The sequence below is a fragment of the Molothrus ater genome, chromosome Z (assembly GCF_012460135.2).
Source record: "Molothrus ater isolate BHLD 08-10-18 breed brown headed cowbird chromosome Z, BPBGC_Mater_1.1, whole genome shotgun sequence".
NCBI classification, from domain to species: Eukaryota; Metazoa; Chordata; class Aves; order Passeriformes; family Icteridae; genus Molothrus; species Molothrus ater.
This window is the reverse complement of record NC_050511.2, coordinates 54,883,061-54,904,646: the sequence shown is the minus strand read 5'-3', so window position 1 is coordinate 54,904,646 and position 21,586 is coordinate 54,883,061. Positions and strand designations below refer to the sequence as shown.

Sequence of the window (21,586 nt, the reverse complement as noted above, 5' to 3'; positions counted from 1 at the left end):
CAAGCCAATTTAAATTTAACTAACTTCTGTATTTTCTAAGTACATAAGTAAATATGTATGTGTGCCTTTGTGTACTTCAATAAAACTGGCACTGTGTTTAGCATTCAAAGTCCTACCCATGGAGAAACTTAGATCATATTCTATTAACAGTCCCATACTTTAAGTTATGTGTAGTGTCTCTCATATTATGCAAAATATAAAACTATCCCAGATGTGTGCCAAGAACTAGTTCCAAAGTAAAAGAAAACTTTTTAATTAAGGAAACATTGACTTTTATGGTTGCAAATCAGAAGAGCATTTTACTAAATGCTTAGCCTGTAGATTATGCTTCTTTAATTCACAAATTGACTGCACCAGGTCGCCTTTAAGTAATGGAAATCTCTGTTTAAACATTTTTTTGGCAATGGGCACAAAGCATTAGATCTCATTTCCAAGACTTACCAGCTGGGTTTTGTCATTAACATTTATTAACAATCTAAGATACGGCTTTCAGCGTCTAATCCTCACTACACAAATGTTTTGTGTAGTTCTCTAGAGAGCTTTGGTGTGACAAATTACTGGCACAGATTACAGCCCTGTGGCTATTCACCAGAGGCAACACAAAATTAACATGGTACTAATCCAATTCAAACAAGAAATTGGTTAGACTATGCACAATTGCACAAATCATCTGAACTAAAGCAAATCTAGAATTCCTTAAGCTACAGTTTCCAAATTTATATTTAAAACACAGTAAGTTTTTTTTATCAGATTTGCTTCAACTTTTATTTGGCTCTTTAAAGTCACTTAGTCTATTAATAAAGGTTTTAAGTATAGATGAAGCACAGGAATATAAAAACCACAAGGAACTGCATTGAAAGGGTTTGTTCTGTTGTAAAAGTTTTAGGCAGCATAATCCACTGCACATGCCAACTTGTTTCATGGTTCAGACTTTCATCAAGAGGTTCAGTTGAAACCATCAACACATATTAATGAAATCAGTTCACCAGGTCTTTGGTGATGAAATTTGTAACAAGAACCTGATAGTGATATACATTAGTGTTAGTGTGGCAAGTGATAATCTTTGCTTTTAATCCATGGCAAATTTTAAAACATGGCAAGAAAAAACAAGCTGGATATTTCATGACTGCTGAAGAAATCTTAATCAGAGGGATAAGATTTATATTCCTCCTATCACCTTCTCAAGCATAGATGTTTCACAAATTGTAGATGACTCCTTTTATCACTAGGCAAAAAAGGTACAATTTGAAGACTGCAAATGAAGGTTAGTTTTGACTTACTAACTAAAAACCGTTGTGGTGTGCATTGACTCTCTTCAAACATAAATACAGACTAAAGAAGTACTATAAACTAGAAGAACACGGGCTTAACGTCTTATTCTCCAAAACCTGAATATTCTATCAGTAGAAATGAAGCAGGTACCATAATCTTTAAGAAAACCCAACACTGTTGCTCAAGCTGGAAGTAGGTGTGAATACAGGCAATAAAAACCTTTTACTAAATGTGAATACTGAAGGTCTGTGCTCATGTCAAGGTTTGTTCATGAATCAATTGGGATTAATGATCTACTAATTTGTTTGTCAGGACTAATGGAAATGCTAGCCATTCTTAAGCACTTTGTTTAGCTAATATTTACTGGAATTCATGAAAGACAGATGATGACAAAACACAACACCTAATAGAGATTCAACAAGGATGAAACTGCTACTACTGCATGTTTAAACAGAGTAACTTCAAGTCAAAAGTATGTAACTGTATCTATATAGATGCCCACAGACACATTAGAGCTCTGTTAAAACCTAGAAGTAAAATAGCATATTACATTAGTATGAGGTTAGAATTTCCAAAAGCAGAGAAAAATTTCACATCCAGTGTAAGTTAAGTTTTCTTCATTTTATGCATCATCAAAACTTAAACCCTTATTTCTAAAAGTGAAGGATTTGTTTCTCATCTTTACCCTTCATTCATTATACAAATAAAATACAAAACAGTTATTATGTAACTGACCGAGATGGTTGGGATTGTGGCAAAATATTTTCCTGGAAGAGCTGATGCAGAATTATTTGGAATAAAATTAAACCTTTTATTTTTCTAATCGGGTCTGCTTTTAAATAGTTCAGCCTTCTTTGCAGGTCTGAGCCTTGGTCCTTCCTGAGTTCGAAGTCAAACACAAGCCAGTTTTGCTGTTCTCATTTTTGTTAAAAGCACAGCTGAGAGCTTTACTTTGCAAAAACAAACAAAACACTAATAACATGAAAACAGTAGTTAACAGTAATCCCAGCAGCTTCCAACATGACAATAACTTGGTTGTCTCATATGAGCAATGAAAACCTGCATACCTGTTTTAACCTTGCAAGTTCTTTCAAAGCCCTCGTCCATTGTTGTTTGTAGTGAAGCTTTGACTTGGTAGTTGACTCTAACTTTCTTTCAAGTTCAACCTAAAAGCAATTAAAATCATATCAGCTGAAGCAATAACAGCAGTAACAATCACTGAAAGATGTATATATACAAAGAGTCTGGTTTAAGAAAAGTGTTTATGTAGCTTAATATACAACATCATCTAAAGCTGTTATACACTATAACATAAATATTATGGCACAAGAACATTTTCTTGTTTAAAATATAACCTTATTTTTATTGGATGGCCGTCTATACAAAGAAAAAGATTAGTTTTTAGCACTAAATCTGCTGATGTAACCTTAAATTTAAGATTCTCAGATCAGCCATCCCCTCATCCTTTTTTTATTCAAAGTGAGGTTATAAACACTAATTTAATGAAAATGCTGATGGATAAATCTCTCTTAAAAAGGTACATAGATTTTTTTTTCTTTAGTTTGCTGATGGAATATATGGCCTACATAATTTTCTCTGAAATACCCATCTGCTCCAGACATTCTTTAAAATCTCTGCATCTACTAGTGTGAACCTATGATATTACCAACTAAATACATCTTTAAAAGTTGTTACCACTAAAAAATTAATTTCATTTATTTGTGCAAAAAATTTTGTATTAAAAGACAAATGAAAATATTTATAAACACAATTAAAAATAAAGTATTTTTCACATCTGAGGAAGTACTTTTTTTGAATCGGACAAAAATTATTTTCATTAAACTTGTGAAGATCTTAAGGAACTGGTTTGTTTAGTTCATCTAACAAAAGAAGAAAATCTAAAAATATTTAATGTAAGAGCTTAAAAAATCTGTAGAAACACAAAAATATTTTGCATCAGTTGCTTGCATTATTAGAAGTTATTAAAGCACATTACTGCTTCCTCTACAGAAATAAGGTGACTGTTGATGTTATTTGTGTCTGAATATTTAAACTCTGAAGAAATTACTGGAAAAAGTAAACCAAAATGGACAAATTACCACTTCATCCCACAGTAGTATTCTACATCCCTTTTATCAGTGAACACACCACTGTGACAATTTTTAAGTACTAGAAAAATTCAACATACCTTTTCTAAAGTGAGAAGATTTTTTTCTGATTGTAGCTGGATTTCTGGTTTGCTACTTTGCTGTTCTTTGTATTGCTGGAATTCCTTCTCTAAAGTCTTATGCTTATTTTCTGCTTCAAAAATCTACATTAAAGAAACCAAAATGCAAGTTAGCAGAAAAGCCCATTCACAGACAAATAATTAGATGACAGAATTTAAGTTACTTCTTAGTCCTTGGAACAAACATTTTACTGTCAATTATCTGATATAAAACAGACACTGAAAGTTACACATTCATAATTAATGATTTCTTGAAGATGGCACACAGCAATGTTTTAATAGGAAGAGTTTTAAGGAGGATCTTTGCTCAGTACTGGAAAGAAAAAAACAAGTCTGTCCTCATAAGCATAAGATCAAGATTTATGCACATTTTTGTTCACATTTCTAAAACAACTTGCAGAAGAAATATAGAAAGCATAATACTAAGATTTACACATCTTTTGAAGAAAGCCAGTGTTATCTACTATATGAAGTTTTATTACTTACTCAATTTCACAGCATAACTTTTTTAGGAATGTCTGCGAAAGGAAACGACTAAAATACTTTGTACAGGCAAATGATTTAGAAGAAAGCCTAAAGTAGAAAGGCTTCAGTGACTAATGACTTAATGCTGAGTACCTCTGCCCTCACACTGTATTTCCACAGTTTCAAGAAGAGTTTTATAACGAGAGTGCTTTGCTTTTTACATACAATGGGTAATTTGAAAAATGATGCCAATACACAATTACTTGCTACAGAGAAAGTAATGAAGTCAAATGTTTAACAGCATTTTTTATAATATATTAAAAATACTAAGAACTTTTTGTGAGGTTTTTTTCTTCTGTTAAATATTACTCAACTATAAATACCTTAATACACCTGACGGAACTGAACTATTCCATACTAGAAAATGATCCCATGTGTTGATCTTGTATTTATGTCCAAATAGATAATGCAAGTATTTCCATGAATTCTATCCCACAGTTTAAATACTGGGTGAAAATGCTTTAGAGAATTCATTTGTGTTTCAAAGCTAACAATTTCTACTAGTACAATAATAGTTTAATTCTTTGGATCTTCTAATTGAGTCAGCTTTACTTTTCTCCCAGATTTCTGCTTTTTGCATATATAATTGTTACGGAATGGATGTAAGAAAGCAAAGATATTTCCTAGGGAGTGATACAAAACCAGAGTTTGCTGTCATTGTTTTTCTCACAGAACTACAATAACCTATTGAACTTGAACAAAAGATACTGCTGTTTAACACCTTTCATTTTTACCTATTTATTTTTAAATCAGAGAGAGACATAATGCCAAAGACAATAACCAATTTCTTTAGCTATTAGAAATATCAGCTCTCCCTGGAACTTCTAAAACAATGTTTAATTTCTTGTTTTGTTCTGGAAACGCTTTCAAAGACTGAATATCTTATGAGACCTCAGAATTGTGGACATGAGGAAACTATAAAAATACCACAAATAAAGAACAACTTCCTTATCCAGAAAGTAAGGGTGATGTTCCTCAAGGTGGATGCTTCAAGGATCTCCTCTTGTATATAGTGGGGCTTACCTCAAAACAGGTTGAATTCTAGAGATCTCTAAGTGTCTAAGTGTGGAAACTGTGTATTGACAAGTCCCTTTAAAAGGTATGGAATAAGACTACTTATTCCAGAACATTTAACATGTGTTAAAAAACCCAAAAAAGTCACACAGACAAAAAAACTCCACATCCAAAAAGGTCTTAAAAGAAGAGACTCATCTGGTAGCAACAGAAACTTTCTGCTTGTGCACATCACAAAGAGCAGGGCCCTAGAGTGAAACTCCAAAGTAGGCAAACAAAATCTCACCCCCAACAAAGCAAAAGAAAAAAGCCTGTTTCATGCACAATATGTGGCAACAACCATCACATATTGAAGCATAGCAGGAACAGCACAGAGGAAGACAGCCAGGATGCTCTGGAAAAAATGGCCTTAGTACAAAACAAGAGAAAACATAGTGGGGCTTGTGTTTGGAAGCAAAACAGTATGACAGCCACCTATGTAATCAGGAACGGTATGTTGCACAGGCACTAAAGGCGCCTTCATAATTAGTAAGAAATGTGCTTAAAATTAACAAAAAGAAGTTTTTTAATATAAAAGACATAATTAAATTTCAAAACTCACTGCCATAGGATGTTGCAATACTAAATACTTTTTTAAAGGAATCATATGAGATCATGAAGAAAACTTTCATTGGAGGCTACTGGGTTTGAAACTGATTCTGGCAAAGAGTACATATAACCCTTGATGGTATTGCTGGATATACCAAAACTGCATTTTTTTCAGAGTCTTGCTTCCTTATCCTCTAAATCCAGCCATTGCTGCACCATAGTACTGAGCTAAGTGATCTTCGGTCTGACAATTGTATGTCTGTTCTAAAAAGGAAAAATAAAGTGATTCTGATTTTATTTTATTTAGATTCTATTTTATTTAGAAAAGGTCTGTTGAAGCTAAAAATGGTCAGTGGGAGCTGAAAGAAGGAATAATTAGTAATACTAGCTGGTGGCATTTGGCCGCTTGAACAAGAGCTACTAGCAGCTGCCAACAACACATAAAATGCAAAAGTGATCCACTTATCACTTTGAACAGGACTGCATTCTGCAGTTTCTTCATCTCAATTCAGTGAGTGCTCTGAAGTAGAATAGTCAAAATAACTATTTCAAGGTTAGCAACATTTTTGTATTAGCTGCATTTTAAAAATTTCATTGTACTGTGGTTAACATATGCTAACAAATAAAGAAGTAGGTTAATAGCAGTATTTATTACAGAACTGAAAAACTCACAAAAATCTATTACAACTCTTCCTAAGTACAAAAATATGGTTTTGGCTGACACAGTTTTTCAAACAGTGAAAGCTAATATTGGATTATCACTCTCACATATCAGACACAAAAAACACTAAAGCAAGTAATTAATCTACATAAACAAAATACTTTTCACAACACTTAGGCATTTGTGAGATTTAATCTACTTAATAACAAATTATGTGTCTAATGCTATAACAGCTAAAAAAATAAGTACTAACGTTTACAGTTTACTTTAACAGTCAGGAGAAATGTCTAGACTATCCTTGTTGTTAGTGCCAAAGTTAGCTTACAGGACAACAGAACATGGTCTAAATTTTCTGTTTAGAAAGTACTACTCAGAATAGAAGACTGCAATAACAAGAGAGCTTCCCCTTCTGTCCCAATAAGGATAACAGAAATACTCTTTTGCAATAGAAAAATAAAACTAATTGCATGGTCAAACTACTTAGATGTTAATGACCAATAATTATTTAAGTTACTGAAATGTACATTGCTGTTCAGGCTCTTCATGTAATGTAAGCTTTTAAATGAAACTTGATTTTCAATGTTGAAAAAATAATCACAAGCACCACACTGCAAACTGGCCATACAACTGAGCAAGACTGACACAGATGGATCTCAGCACAGAAATCCCAAATTTAAATAAAATGTTTGTTACAAAGTTGCCAGAATACAATTGCCTCCAAACCACTAAGAATACCGAACTTGGTGTTCTTAGAAAAATGCTCACTTTTATTGTGTACATACCTGCTGATGTAAGCGAAGCTTGTCTTCTTCCAGTTGTTTGATTTTTGACCTTTCTAGCTCTAGCTGGTGTGCACATTCCTCCCTGGCTCGACGCACAGAATCCTGAAGCACCTGCAGATTTCGTTCATGCTCTGCTTGCAGCTCCTTCTTTACTCTTTGAAGCTTAAAAAGAGACACATATTTACATTAATCCATATGAGTGAGAGCTTCACTTGAAAAGTCTTACAACTGTTACTGCTATTCATGACAGAAAAATTGTTATTAATTTTTGAAATTAAACAATAAAATTGTCCAACTGCTCACTATATGTGTTTACTGAATTTCAGTTTAACTACCAATCTGCCAATTATTGTATTTGGGCTACAAATATACTCTTGCTCGACTACTGTAAAAACAAGGTCTCGGGAGCTCTTCTGTCCGATCTAAAAGATTCTACACGATTGCTCAAGGCAGGTTTCACTTCCACCTTCCTACTCCAAAGTGAAAAGCTAAATACTCCAGTTCACTGCAGAGAGCATGGAAGTCACAGCTACAGCCAAAAAGTCTTTAGGTCAGTGAGACTGCACTGTTCAAACTGAGCATATTGAGATAATTTTTCATCAAGATGAACTGAAGAAGAATCCTTGACACGTTTGAACTTTCTAGGAAGATGCTACTGTCCCAGATGACTGCTAGCTGAATAGAAACTTCTCCAATGTCCCATTTCTCAAACTGGAATCTGCTAACTGAACACTACATTATTTTGACCAGATGTTTTTTGAATCCACTGATTTTTATCATCTCTAGCTCTCAGGTCAGAATCTTACTAAACTTTGAGAAAGCTTTTAGAAAAATCTACATAAGAGTCAAAATAACTACTTCTACTCAGACTGAAATGCACTTGGCCAAACCTGAGCACCAGATTTTGTTGCACAGATGCTGAGGTCAAAACATTATTTACAGCACAAACTGCATCTTGAGGTACAGACAGCCTGGGAACTGAACAGAACACTGGCTCAGCCAGTGAATTTCTGTGTTGGGAATTATCAATTTTGTTACAAGCACAGAAGGCATTAGTAGGCTAGAAAAATTAATCTGAGTTACAAAGAGGAAAGATAAAGTTTACCTGTTTGGACAGCTAAAACACCACAGTATTTTACCTACATAATTTTGAGTTTGTTCTGAAATACAAGAACAGGCAGTTTATTTTCTCTTTCCATATGACTAGCACCCCTGAAGTCACACACACTTTGCCAGATTGGGGGTGTTCAGTACAGTGGTAGTTACTGGTTTCTCCTGCATCCTCTTTCACCCTGTCACTATTGGAAAAAAATAAACAGAAGGAGGAACTCTGAAAACGTTGGCTAACAAAACCTGAAGTTTCTCCCAGATCTTCTTGTCACCTTCTCCTATTTCAACAAACAATCTAGCAATTACTTTTTGAAGTGAGGCACTCTTGTGTATGTGTACAACAGTCACTTGACAGTGCTAAATTTAAAACAGAGATATGCTAATGTTACACAAATGTCTGCACTGACATTAATTCTGTCAAGAATAGAAGGTTTACAGTTCTGTAATCCTAGCAACCCTTTTAAAAGTTCACCGAATTTCTATTTCGGTAAAAAAGTGTAGCTGTAACAAAACTTGGCTTAATTGCTAGTGTTCCTCTACTTTTCACTATGAATGTATCTAGTTAGTATCTTATACACAAAGCACAGTAGTCACTATGTGAAAACTCAAACCTTATAGAAGTAGCTAATGCAATCACATTGTTTAATACAACCAGCTTTTACCTCTGATTCAGCGATAAAAACCTGTCTCTCTCGCTTATCCAGATTTCTCAGGGTTTTCTGAAGCTGTCCTTCCAAAACATTATATTCTGCTACCTAAACAAAGGAGGGAAAAAGTATAAAATATTGATAGCTTTTATTTAGAAATTTCCATATAAAACAAACATCTAGCTCTTAAGAACTTGCAATGGAGTACTTACTTCTAACTCATAGGCCATAGAAGGGCTTTTTGACCAGGCAAGTAAAATGCAATCAAACAGCTACCATATACAGCAAAACTAATCTAAGGAAATTTCCAACAAATATTCTATGATTAAAGGCTACTTTTAATTCTTTTGCACTGTTGTAGACTAGCTGCATGCATATCAGTAGCTGCAAAGGTTAATTACAGACCCTTTGATACATGTTACCAAATGCCTTGTTAGATTTATAACAATTTAGACTTTCTGCAAATATAAGGAGGAATTTCCTTACCTTTTTCTTCACTAATGCCTCTCTCTCTCTGTCTCTTTTCTTCCATTCCTCTGCAAGTGCTTGCATATGGACCATTTCCTTCTTTTTAAGCTTTTAGAGGAAAAAAAAAAAAAAGAAAATCCCAAACCAGATCAAAATTGCTGAAAGTGCACCTTTAGAGTACTAGCAGACCTAAGTCTTGAAGCAAAAGTGTTTAGCATGCTGACTTGTATAGCTCAAGATATGACTGTGATAGTGAAAGACATCTTAAACTAAAGTACAAAATGCAAAGTAAATGCATGTTTGAGAAAAATATCCAAAGAATTACTAGATTTTCACTACCTTTTCAAAAGTAAACAAGAACACATAGAACAATCTCAAGAGTAGACAGCAATGAGATATGCAACTAACAGAATACAGAATTAATATTTAACATCAATAGTTTGAATCTTGAATCTATTGTACTTTATAAAGAGTAATGGAAAATTGTGAAGATGGTATTCTGCAGTTCAAACCCAGCACTTTCCTCACTTACTTAAGAATTAACCTTCTTCCTTAAGTAAGAGCATGGAATTTGTGAATGGAGTAGTTTACATCTGAAGTTTTAATATTCTGTATAAGTAAAATTTATTTCTTACTTGAAATACTAAAATAAAATATAATTAAGGTTATTATCTGTACCAATTCTACTAAAACTTCTCTGGCAATCACATAATTTAGGTAATAAAAAGGAGAGAAAAAACCTGATTTTCAAAAATGTCCTCTTGCATTTCCTTCCACATTTCTAACTCCAGTGCTGCTTTGTATTCCAGAGTTTCTCGAGGTTCTGGATGGTCTTCTGGGGCACGGCAAAGCTGAGTGTGAGGGACATGCTGTTGCTGACCAGCACCTACATCCTGATATAATAAGAGTGGACTTTTCATTGGAACCTCAAATTGTCAAAGACATGTTCAAAGGAAAAAGAAAAGATTTATCTAAAATTTACTTGAGAAGAATCTGACACCATAACTTCTTGCACTTTGACAAGTCCGTAGTCTTCCAAGGTGACGGCATACGAAAGCTCTGCTATTCTGGTGCCTGACCTATAAATAGCATTAGAATGTTATTTTAATTAAAACTGCCTAAAGATACAGAAGAAGAACTGTAAGACAACACCCAAAACAGCAAAGCTGAAGTTGTTCTGTGCAAGCTCAGAATCTCTAAACAGTTGCCCATGTGAGAGCTCAAACATGCTCTCCTATATATATTGTTAAGTTAGGGCCTAGTTTATGAATTAATGGCAAGCCTTCTGACTTAAACCTGGCATTGGAAACCTATTTAACTAACAAATTACTATAATCAATACATCCCTGCAATGAGGGAATAATCCAAAATTGTACCTACAGTCCTAAATCTTTCTAATGATGTAACTGTTCATATACAGGCACTGCTGCTGACTTCAACTTAAAATACTCATTAAATTTCCTAACTTTCCTTGTTTAGATTTTAACAGTAACCTTCTAGTTATCCACAATATAAGTAACTTAGCATATAATTTGTGGTAAAACATCCTTGGATTTCTATAAACACATTTCTGGAAGCTTCAGCATAGGGAACTGGCAACTTCAAATCACAAAGAGGTTAAAATATCTACCTGCCCTCGCACAGTGAAACAATACCTACATAACAGATATTTTAATAAATTAATGTGAAAGTAGTTGTGGTTTCTGCTCAAGAACAGTTTGTTTCCAACTGCCTCATCTCGAATGACAGACAAATTGTAGGAAACAAAGCCAGTCCTTTGCACAGAAAGGTATTAAGAGAAGGAACAGAAAATGATGTAACTGGAAATGACCAAAAGTCTCACATGAAACTACACTGAATTGTAGACCTTGGTCAAAACAAAACCTCTCATTTCAGTGATAATCACTCAGAAAGGCAAATTACACAATCATTTGTCACCTGGAAGCTGCAGAACATATCAAGCAACAAGATGCTGAAAGAATTAACCACAGCTGTAGTTTCCACAGAAATTCACTTTCAGCAAATACAGGTTAGATGACACTAAAATGCTTTTTACAAGGGTGCAGGTTTCTACACTATACTTCTATTTGCAAAGGAAAAAATCCAATAAATGCTTGTATTTCACTTAAAATAAGTTGCTGCATTAAATTCTTACAACTTTCCATCGGTTACTGATTAAAAAAGAAAACAAGATTTGCATTAGTTGACCTCAGAAATCCGAGTAAATGATTCAACAAGTCTGTTGAACATACCAGCGTAAAAATAAGGTTATGCCAACAAGAGCAAGGATAAGAAGGGGTTAGCACAGGAAAACACAGACCTGATTATATTTTGAGAATGCCATCTAGTGGTTACGTTTTGTGCAAAACCAGTTTTCATTTAACTAACGGTAAAAGTATAAAGCTTAATGTATAGTGAGACCTTAAAGTAACTCTTCACAGAATCAGGCCATGCCAGCTTTCCCACAGAAGTTTAAGCAAAGCCAGAGTTAATTTCTTATTAAGTTGGGAGGAGAGGAGACACCCACTCACTAACATGAAATTTCCTGTGAGTTAAATATAAAATGCATTTTCTACAATCTGTTGCATTAGCTGTTTAAAACTGACCTCAGTCTTAATAGTGATGACGTTTATTTTTAAGGGCATAATCAAATTCCACCATTACAAAGAAAAAAGGAGGGTCTAGACACTGATTGTAAACACTAATCATCTTGAACAAGGACACAGGACAGAAGTAACTACGAATCAAAAAGAAAAATACACACACACACATATATATATATAAAACCCCAGCACTGCTCTATGTAAATGAACATTTGTCTTCAGACAGAGTATGAGCTAATACTGCTCCTTCTGATGTACACAAGCTGAAACCCCTGCTACTATCCTGAAACAGGAGACATCTCCATTCTCTGGGTGCATCTGTCCTCCTAACTTTCACCAAAGTCAGTTAGTTGTATCTAAAAGCATACTATGGACAAAAAATGTTAAATATATTATGGAATATCCACTTTTATATAATTAAGTAACTTACTTTTGGAAGTGCCTCAGAACCTTTTTTTCAATTGTTTATTTCTTAATCTGTCTGTGAAGTTTAACTTACCCAGGATCATGATTACATAAAGGTTTATTACAATGACTTTGATAGTCGTGTATACACTGCTCAATATGAAGAGGCAATTTAGCTTTTCGTCTCTTGGATGCCTATTCCCCCCTCTGCATACTGCAGTACTCTGCAGCCTGTTTACCTATTCAAAAAGCTAAGCAGGAAAAGCTGTTTTTCAGAGAAACACTAAACAAACAACTCTAGAAAACTTGCTACAGAGCTAAGTATTTTTTAAATAGTTTTACCCTTGTGCTGCTGTGAAACTGACTGTTTCATTACAAGTCTGACGCCAGCATTGTTCACCATTCCCACCCAAGAAGCGGGTCTTTTCTGAAGCCAAAACATTTGAGAGCTGAAGCCTTGCCATTCCTAGAAGTAAGTCTTTGGCTGTTTTATCCTTGTGCCACAATTCAACCAGCAGAGGCAATCTGAAACAAAGAAGTGATCTTTGTGTCAGGCACCAAAACGAAAGAGGAGGTATTCTTATTCAGAAGAACCTCCTGTTCTAGAAGTAACTTCTTAAATCAGTGATGGTTATAAAAGTCAAAACATGAGTTGGTTTTATTGCCTTTCACTTAGAGGAATGAGACTGACTGTATCTTCTCAATCACTTGGTTCAGATTATCATTCCTTTCTTCAACTGGGGACTAACAATGTTACAGTGAGTGATATACAGAATAGTGCTAACACAGCTTGATATCAACATCTTAATTTATAAATACTTACAAAAGAATTTTAGCCATTGTCACTCAAAATACAGCACCCTGGCGCTACTTTAAAAATACTGCTATTTTGATGATTTTTTTTACATCTTAATCATTTCTTGAAATCTGGTGGAACTACTAGGAGAACTGTTTTACAGCCCTCAACACTGCAAACTCTTTTCCAGGTACCTGCTGTATTTTTAAAGATATCATATAGACATTGCATATTAAAAAGAAAAGATTTTCACATTTCAAGAAGTACTTTGTCAGAAACTATGCTATCAAGCTTTACTTTTAAAATTTATGGCAATTGTACTTGTTTCTGTAAGCAACAATACCTAAGTATGCAAGAAAGAAAATCAAGAACTGTAGAATTTCTGACTTTAAATGATAATAGAGAAACTGGAAGAGAAAGCTATTTAGTATTTATTTGCATTAGTCCTTGAATTGTTTACTAAATTCTAGCACTGATAATCTTAATGTGACTGCATTTACAAGAAAAACTAGAAAAGTGTAATTAAGATTTAAAAATTGCAAATTACTACCTGAAGAATGTATCTTGAAGCTGATGAGGCATAGTTGCAAAGTCAAATGCACAATATGACTTTGGAAGAAAGACTTCCATGTTCTTTCTAACTTCTACAGGTGGACTTGTCATAATAGGTGCTGCACTGCCAAAAAATGGGTATGAGTACCTAATAAAAACAATAACAAAAATAATAATTATATAAATAGATAACTTTTTTGTACCTCTGCAACAGGAAAACCAGTTTACACATCATTAAGTAAAGCACGACTTGCATCAAAGTTTGAGAAATTTATACTAGTACATTCAACAATAGAACTTAGCTCTCAAGTATTTACATTGTCATTTACTTCAGGAACAATCCAGCTTCTTTATATTGGCTGTTGCTTTGACAAAGGACGTTTTAATAATCTGTTTGTTCACAACCAGATGAACTCATATTTTACTAGAACTCTGCAATTATTACATAAACTGAGCAGACAAACAGAAGAAAAATTTATACTCACATGTAGATTGTTCCTTGAGAACATCTGTAACTGTACTTAACATTCAGACTAGACTAACATGCAATAACTGATAACTAGGTATACATATACACAGTGTCAGAATCATTAGAAATTTCATTAGCTTTATCATTTCCACAGTTTAAGAGACTGAAAGGCAAGTCAAATCATTTTACCAATATGACATAAAATGTGGCCTGAAACTACTCTACTAGCACATTTCAGTGTATGATAAACTGTAACAAAGGGAAGGTCATGAGCCTCTTAAACTTCATTTTGTTCAAACTGATGATGCCAGCTGTCAGCTAAGCTCCTAATAAAATCAAATGATGCTTCTATATATAAAAATTGCACTCTCCACCTTTCGTGAAGGGCTGTTGGAAGAGCTTGTTTAGACTGGAATAAAATAATGCTTCCAATCTACAGTGAATATACAATTTTTTACCCTGCAACTTTTCTTAATGTCCATGTATCTGGATGTTTCTCCTCTTCAGCTTCCTTCCATGTTCATCACTGACTATAAAAATTCAAGTGCATAAAACAAAAAAACCCTATGTGTTGTTATTGTTCTGAAAAAAATTAACTATTCAAATGCTACATAAAATATTTTATGTGGCAAAACTCTATCTATTGTAGGTTGCTTTCAGCATACTATTTACTAATGTAGCCAATATGGAAAGACATTAATGATGGCTATAGTAGCCATATTTTAAAATATTCTAGCCCTACATCTCATCCACCTTTTGAACCTAGTTCAGACAAAATCTAAACCCCATGATCCACCACCACAACTAGACTTCCCAGTGACTAGTTAAAACTGTATGAATCAAGCTCTGCCAGAAAAGAGGTAGAGCAAATGGAGAGGCAACTCCCCGGTCAGAAATACTCAGAAATTTGACTGAATCACCATTTAAAGATACATTTCATCACAAACATCAAAAGCACCCTGATGGAAATGAGAAGACAAATTGTAAAATCTATTAGTAATCACTCACTCCAAATACACCATCAATAATTGCTATAATGAAAGTAGAATTTCTTTTTTTAAACCATCAAAATCATCCCTCTATTTACAATTCTCTCAGAAATGCATTTAACTACACTGATTCTTCATTAAAACTAGAATGGATTTCCTTTGTATTCATGCACAAACCAGTGATCTGTCTCTTACTAAAACACTGTAAAGAGTTCTTGGTGGAATATGCAAAACTACAAAAAAAAAAAAACAAACAACAACCCACAAAAAACAAACCAAAAAAACAAAACAAAATGAAGAAAAAAAAATTACTTCATTGATAAGGTGGAAATATAGCCAGAAAGATTTACTACCAATTACAGCAAAAGGCAACAATCTTTAATGCTCAGTTTAGTGACAAGCCAGATGAACATTCTGAAGTATTTTGCTACTGAAAATCAGCTACATTTTAAAAGACATGAAGAAGCAGAGAGGCACTATGCCACCAGCAATCACTCAGATATGAAGGCTTTGTATTTTCCAAGAATAACAAAAAAAAATTGTACCTTAAAATGCAATTTATTGGAAAACCAACTTCCAGACCACGTATACTTCTTAAGTCTATTGAAAAGCAAAAATGGTGAGAGGCTGCTGGAATGACAATCTTCTGTGCTGACACAGGCTCAGAAGAACTGGACACACCCACAGGGTTAGGCTGAGATATCGCTACTGGACCACCAGCTGCGTTATCAGCTGAAAACACAAAAGAGAATTCATGAGGATTTTCTATAATTTGTTCTGCCCAAAATAACAAAATATATCAAAGAGTAGTGCCACATTTTAAATGCAAGTTAGAGCGGTTGCTTTCCTAAGAGATTTCTATTCCTTGTAAAATAAATGAATACTGTAAAAAATAACCACTCCGTCTGTAAGTTACTGCTTCCATAGGAAAAAACACCAAAAACCCAATATACTTTAAATCTTCTTACTAGGATTGTAATATTTTTCCTTTCTTTATTAATCTTTGGAGCTATGTAAGGTTTAACTCACCTATAAAAGTTTACAATAAGATCAAAGAAATTAAATTCTTCAGAAAGGTGTAAGACCTCAGTTTATACTAATTTTTCATAGTCAACTTGAATAGGAGAAGAAATACTTTTAGAATTTTAGTGCTTTTTAAAATTAATTAACTTCTTTAGGGGAATTACAAAGACAATCAGATTAACAGGTCAATTGTGCTGATGTAAAGCAGCATCACCCTCAGCCCCAAGCTTTAGTTTGGCCCCACATTTTAGTTTGAAGCAAACTATAATGTGCAAAGTACATCTGCTTCTGGTCACAGAACCCACGTACTGTGGCATCCATTTTATAATTTAGAAAGCAGAAGCAACATTGAGTGCCTGCCCAATTGCATCCAGGCTTCTCATATCCTTATAATGAGACCCAATATTGCCTTCAGAGAGTAAAACATCAAACTACAAGTCCCACAGAGAGGTCTCCAAAAGGCATTCTTGAAAAATGTTCAAGACATTTTGTTTAAGACTTTAAGGGCTCTTTAGGCTACCAAGCCCCTACAAAATGAAGGAATGAAAATATCAGATAAGAACGTGATGGCCTTTTGTACGTGCTACTCGTTCTGATACTGCCTTCATAATTATTTAAACCATTTTCACTTTTGTAATTTTTAAAGAAATATATCATTATTAGCATTGACCTTATTCTTTCCTCCTTTATCCTAAGTGTTTTGCTTGCATTAATAGTAATATGACAGAAAAGAAAAATGCTGTAATATTTCAACATCAGTTAGTTAACACAATGTATAAATGAAACTATTTTAAGTGATTCAGGTAGAATGTCAGTAGATTACTTGGTGTAAAGAATTAGCTGAATGGAATTTAAAGGTCATACAGCTTTTAAGTACATACAGCTTACTGTTAAAATCCATTTAAGTTGGTAATATAGTCAAATTTCATTTAATGTACTAAATTTAATAACTTTTGCCTTACTGGGATTTTGCAGATCTATCAGAGGTGACTTTGCTCTGCTCTGTGATTTCAAAGTTGGAAGCTCTTCAAAACACTGTTTGCTAACCTCTTGAGGGCAGCCAGCCACCAGTCCTGAAAGACAAATGTGAAATGACATGTTTTACATCTTAGCAAAACAGAATTATAAAATTACTATTACTATTAATAATAAAGCACAATCCTGGATTTCCTAACCAGAGATTCAAACCAGCTGCTAGGTTCACAATACTTTCTTTTTACATTCCATATAAAGGACTTATTCCTTGCTTAGATAAGATCAGTTAGGATTAAAAGAAAATTTGTCTGAATTAGCAGACAAATCCTGAGAGCCCATTCTAGGACACAGAATTTCCTCTACAGAACTGTCTTTAGGACAAAGCTCAAGAGACCAGCAATACAAATATCATCAGAAAAACAATAATTCCACTTTATTAATGAACCACCTCTTAAGAAGATTCCTGTTCAGTAACATTTAGCAAAACAACATTTTTTGTGACTTATTTGGTTCTCATGGTATTTCTTATCTCTGTTCCTCTTCCACTTTTCCACTTCCGAGTTCTCAAATTAGAAACAAGTCTTCCTAGGGCTTGGGCTACCAAGTCCAAACAAAAGGATCATGTAAAAACAAACAAAACAACCCAGTTGCTTGGTTTTGTCCAGGAATCTGTACTATATGAACATTTGTCTTCACAAATTATAATCCACATAGTAAATTCCTTAGAAAACTCAAAAACCCCGCATTATCCCTGCTCTTCTATTGAGTAAATTAACACTAGACAATTTCATCTCATTGAGCAAGTCAGTTTCTTCATAGGCATCACACTAAACCTTCTCATTCACAACTCCAGGAAATTCCAAAAAGTTTTGTTATGATTTTTCAAGCTTATGACCACCCACCTCACTTGTAATCTATGCACCCCCAAATCTCCAGTCTGGCTCTTGCAAGTCTACTTAACAATAATCACATTCAAATCACAACATTTATCCCCCTTCTCTTACTTGTTTACGCAAATGATTCTGACTTGCCTGAAATTTATTACCAGGAGTTAGTACTACTTCATGAATATACTAGAAAGGAGTAGTACATGATCCAAGACCACACTTAGCAACTGGGCAAAGAAATTATATACCACATACCCCTTTTCCTTGGTTTTGTGCCTTTTTCAAACTTAAGACTTTCCACTTCACTCTCTGTTGCTACATCTTCTTTTGAAGAACACTGGTCAGCTTGAGATGGGAGATTTTGGGACCTCTGTTGCTGGCTCTCTGTTTTTCCACTAACAGGTGAAAGAACTTTCTCCAGTGGCTGTTTGGGTTCAGTGGCAGCCTTTAAGGGAATCAAAGGCTGAATGAAATGATAGTTTTCTTATTGACCATAGCTTACATTGAAAAATTCTGTCCATGACATTTCATAGTATGAGATTATTCTTCTGACACAGAAAAATGCCAATGAAAGAGTTATTCATATAAAGCAATTAATTCTTTCAGGTTTTTTTTTTTTTTTTTTGTTTAACACAAAACCCAGTCAAATATGATTAAGAAACACCAATAATTTAACATTAAACTGTGTCTAAACCAACAATGAACAGGTAGGACATACCTCCCTTTGAAGAACTACAGATACACCAACAGTAGGAGCCAGATCCAGAGGCAGTTGTGGCAGTTTCTGTTTAGCTCTATTTGGTGGAACAAGAACAAATGGTCCTTCTATTGCCACAGGGTGTTGGTCAATCTCCATATTTCCTCTCTTCAGCAGTCCTGACAGGGGAACTTCAGTACTTCCAAGAGAGTGGTCCCCACAGCAAAGATGGATCTGCACACACACAAAGGTGTTAGAAAGTAACTGGTATGTGTAATTTGCACTGGAACCATCTGTGCACCCTCCACTAAAGGTAGCATAAATAAAAGAAGTTATCATCCCTAGTGTCCCTGCATGCTGAGAATAAGAACAGCTATGAAATGTTTTGAGCAGGTGGGATTTGTTCACTGATAGGGCAGCAGCAAATCACTGCACTGCTCTTCTGAGGACCTGTCATATCATTCCTTCTGTAGAATAAATTCAGTACTCTGTGGCTTTTAAACACTGCACAGATCCTCACCCTTCATGCATAGGCACATAAAATGAATGACTGCAAAGTAATGAAAAAGATTACTTGAAGGCTTTGGGCATATATTTACACACCATTTAGTGGGCAAGGATTTTTGGAATTAACTGTGGTTTTAATTCCTGGTAAATATAATAATTTGAAAACTTGATTCAACTGTAAATTCCTTACAGAGTTTAATATTTATACCTACCAGTGAAAGATTGATCTTAAAAAAAAAAAACAAACAACACAAAGGTATTCTATTTTACTCAAAGCTACTCTTTGAAACTCAAATACTAACTTGCTTTTTCCCAAAAAAGTGTCACTTCATTTTTGATTTAGCAGATCAGAACACTGTATTCCCATCCTTAATATTTATTGTACTTAACTGTTAATTTATTGTACTTGAACTGTTGTGCTGAAAGGTGGGAGCTGCCAGTACACATATCTAGGTGCACATATATACGTACATACATATAAATACAGTCATACAATACATGCATACACACACTCTAGTCTGGCAACTAGCACCTTTTACAACCAAAGTCTACATTTTTGGAAATATATGTTAAAATTAAGAATCAGAACACAGTGCTCTGATCCTGTATCCTAAGATTTAAGATGGTGAGTGAGAACTCAAAGGAAGAAAACTGCAAATCAAAATGTGGATCTGACCACAAAAGAACTTTGGTTCAAAAAATTGTTCTTTACATATGATGCAAACATGCATAATTCCCCACATATGTATCATATATGTTTTAAGACTGTTTTAGACTAAGAATAAATTCCAAACACACCAGTGCACGTTGCTCCAAAAATACTTAAACTTGAGGCAAAAAAAAAATTGAAACAATACAAGATTTGAACAAAAGCATTCTTAAACTACCCTGCATAAAAACCCTAGAATGGTCTGTATAAACTTAAAGAAAATAACTTTAAAAGGGTCCAGATCCACAAATTCTTTGTATAACTAATTCTGTCTTACTTACCAGCTACATTATCAGAAACCCTATACCATCCTCACTCAACAAAGCAGACTCTTGCTTTGTAATCTTGTAATTAGATTGAGACACGCACAGATTGCCATAAATACTCTAATACTACCTGATGTTTAGAATCATAGATTCACTTAGTTCAGAAAAGACCCTTAAGTCTACCAAGTCCAGCTGTTAACCTAACACTGCCAACTCACCACTGTCCTCCATTTAAAGGAAAGGCTAAAAAAGATAAGCAATATCCCATAACAGCCCAAAAATGTGTAGTACATTTAGAAACAGCATTTGTCTACAGAGCAGGTAAAAAAGACAGACCTTCCTCATAATTCACACAAAGTGTGCTGAGGACAGTGATTTTAGAACTGAGGCAAGAGTGACCTGAGCAGCTGGTATGGGATTACCACAGGTAGCACAAAGCAGGACTCCGGGTTGCAGATGGTCTGATTGCAGTGCAGACCTCAAAGCTCAGAGCTCTTCAGAGAGCCACATTAGCTCTTTGGGAAGATCATATTTCAGCAACAGCTTTTATCATGGCATGCAAACCACCTTGCAGTAACAGCAACTAATTAAAAAGACAGCACTCCATCTAGCTAGGAAACTTGCTGCTATGGTTTCCTTTGCATCAGCAAGATGATCAACTTATATTTGAGCCAAAATACTATAATACCATCTTAGTTTTGGAAACAGAAGTGCTTCACAGATACAACCTGAGACACACTCTAGTTCTTTAATTTTAATTATTTATTTTCATTCACGTTTGAAATTAAACAGCTTACCTGCAATTTTGACTGTGCACAAAGATAAAGTTGAAGAACATCTACTGTACTACGTATTCGAACTGAAGCTCTTTCTGGCTCAAAGTTTGGATTAATTAAATCAGTGAAAGGTTCATTTGTGACATCATTTCCCAGTAACGAATAGTAGAAAAAAAACTCAGGTTGTCGATCAGGGAGCTTCATAGTACTAGGAACTAACTGAAAGATCAGAAGAGAATTATGTATCTCTTTCCTTGATGCAGAGTTACAGTAATTCTGAAGCACTAGTTTTGAAATTAGAACTTAAAGCCTGACCAGCTGACCTAAATCATAGCTTGCACTCCACATATAACTTATTATATTAATACTCAAATTAAAAATGTTTTACTTTAAGTAAAAAAGAGCAAGACTTGTCAACACCAAAGGCTGTAACTGACGTGTATTTACTAACATCAAGTACCTCACAAATACTCAGAAATAAGCTATGCCTTCATAAAATATTTCCAATTATTAAATAATGCAGAAATTAAACAGCTTACTGTTATCTAATCTAATGCTGTATCTAATCTAATGCAGATTAGACACTGTTATAAAATTTATGTGATTAAATAAAAGACTGAAAGAGATGAACTTCATCC

The 21,586-nt window shown here is 34.3% G+C and overlaps 1 protein-coding gene across 3 annotated transcripts in view; it reads right to left on the bottom strand.

Annotated features, from left to right (window-relative positions):
• CEP120 (centrosomal protein 120) overlaps window positions 1-21,586 on the bottom strand; it is a 37,559-nt gene that overhangs the window by 9,545 nt on the left and 6,428 nt on the right. For all 3 annotated transcript variants that reach the window (XM_036403240.2, XM_036403241.2, XM_036403242.2), the window contains 14 exons: window positions 20,970-21,167; window positions 18,712-18,924; window positions 18,249-18,438; window positions 17,094-17,204; window positions 15,654-15,840; window positions 13,649-13,798; window positions 12,645-12,827; window positions 10,277-10,373; window positions 10,035-10,187; window positions 9,313-9,402; window positions 8,842-8,934; window positions 7,070-7,231; window positions 3,461-3,583; window positions 2,340-2,438 (listed from right to left, as the gene is read on the bottom strand). In XM_036403240.2, coding sequence (XP_036259133.1) covers window positions 2,340-2,438; window positions 3,461-3,583; window positions 7,070-7,231; window positions 8,842-8,934; window positions 9,313-9,402; window positions 10,035-10,187; window positions 10,277-10,373; window positions 12,645-12,827; window positions 13,649-13,798; window positions 15,654-15,840; window positions 17,094-17,204; window positions 18,249-18,438; window positions 18,712-18,924; window positions 20,970-21,167 — 2,049 coding nt within the window. The remainder of the gene's footprint in view (window positions 1-2,339; window positions 2,439-3,460; window positions 3,584-7,069; window positions 7,232-8,841; window positions 8,935-9,312; window positions 9,403-10,034; window positions 10,188-10,276; window positions 10,374-12,644; window positions 12,828-13,648; window positions 13,799-15,653; window positions 15,841-17,093; window positions 17,205-18,248; window positions 18,439-18,711; window positions 18,925-20,969; window positions 21,168-21,586) is intronic.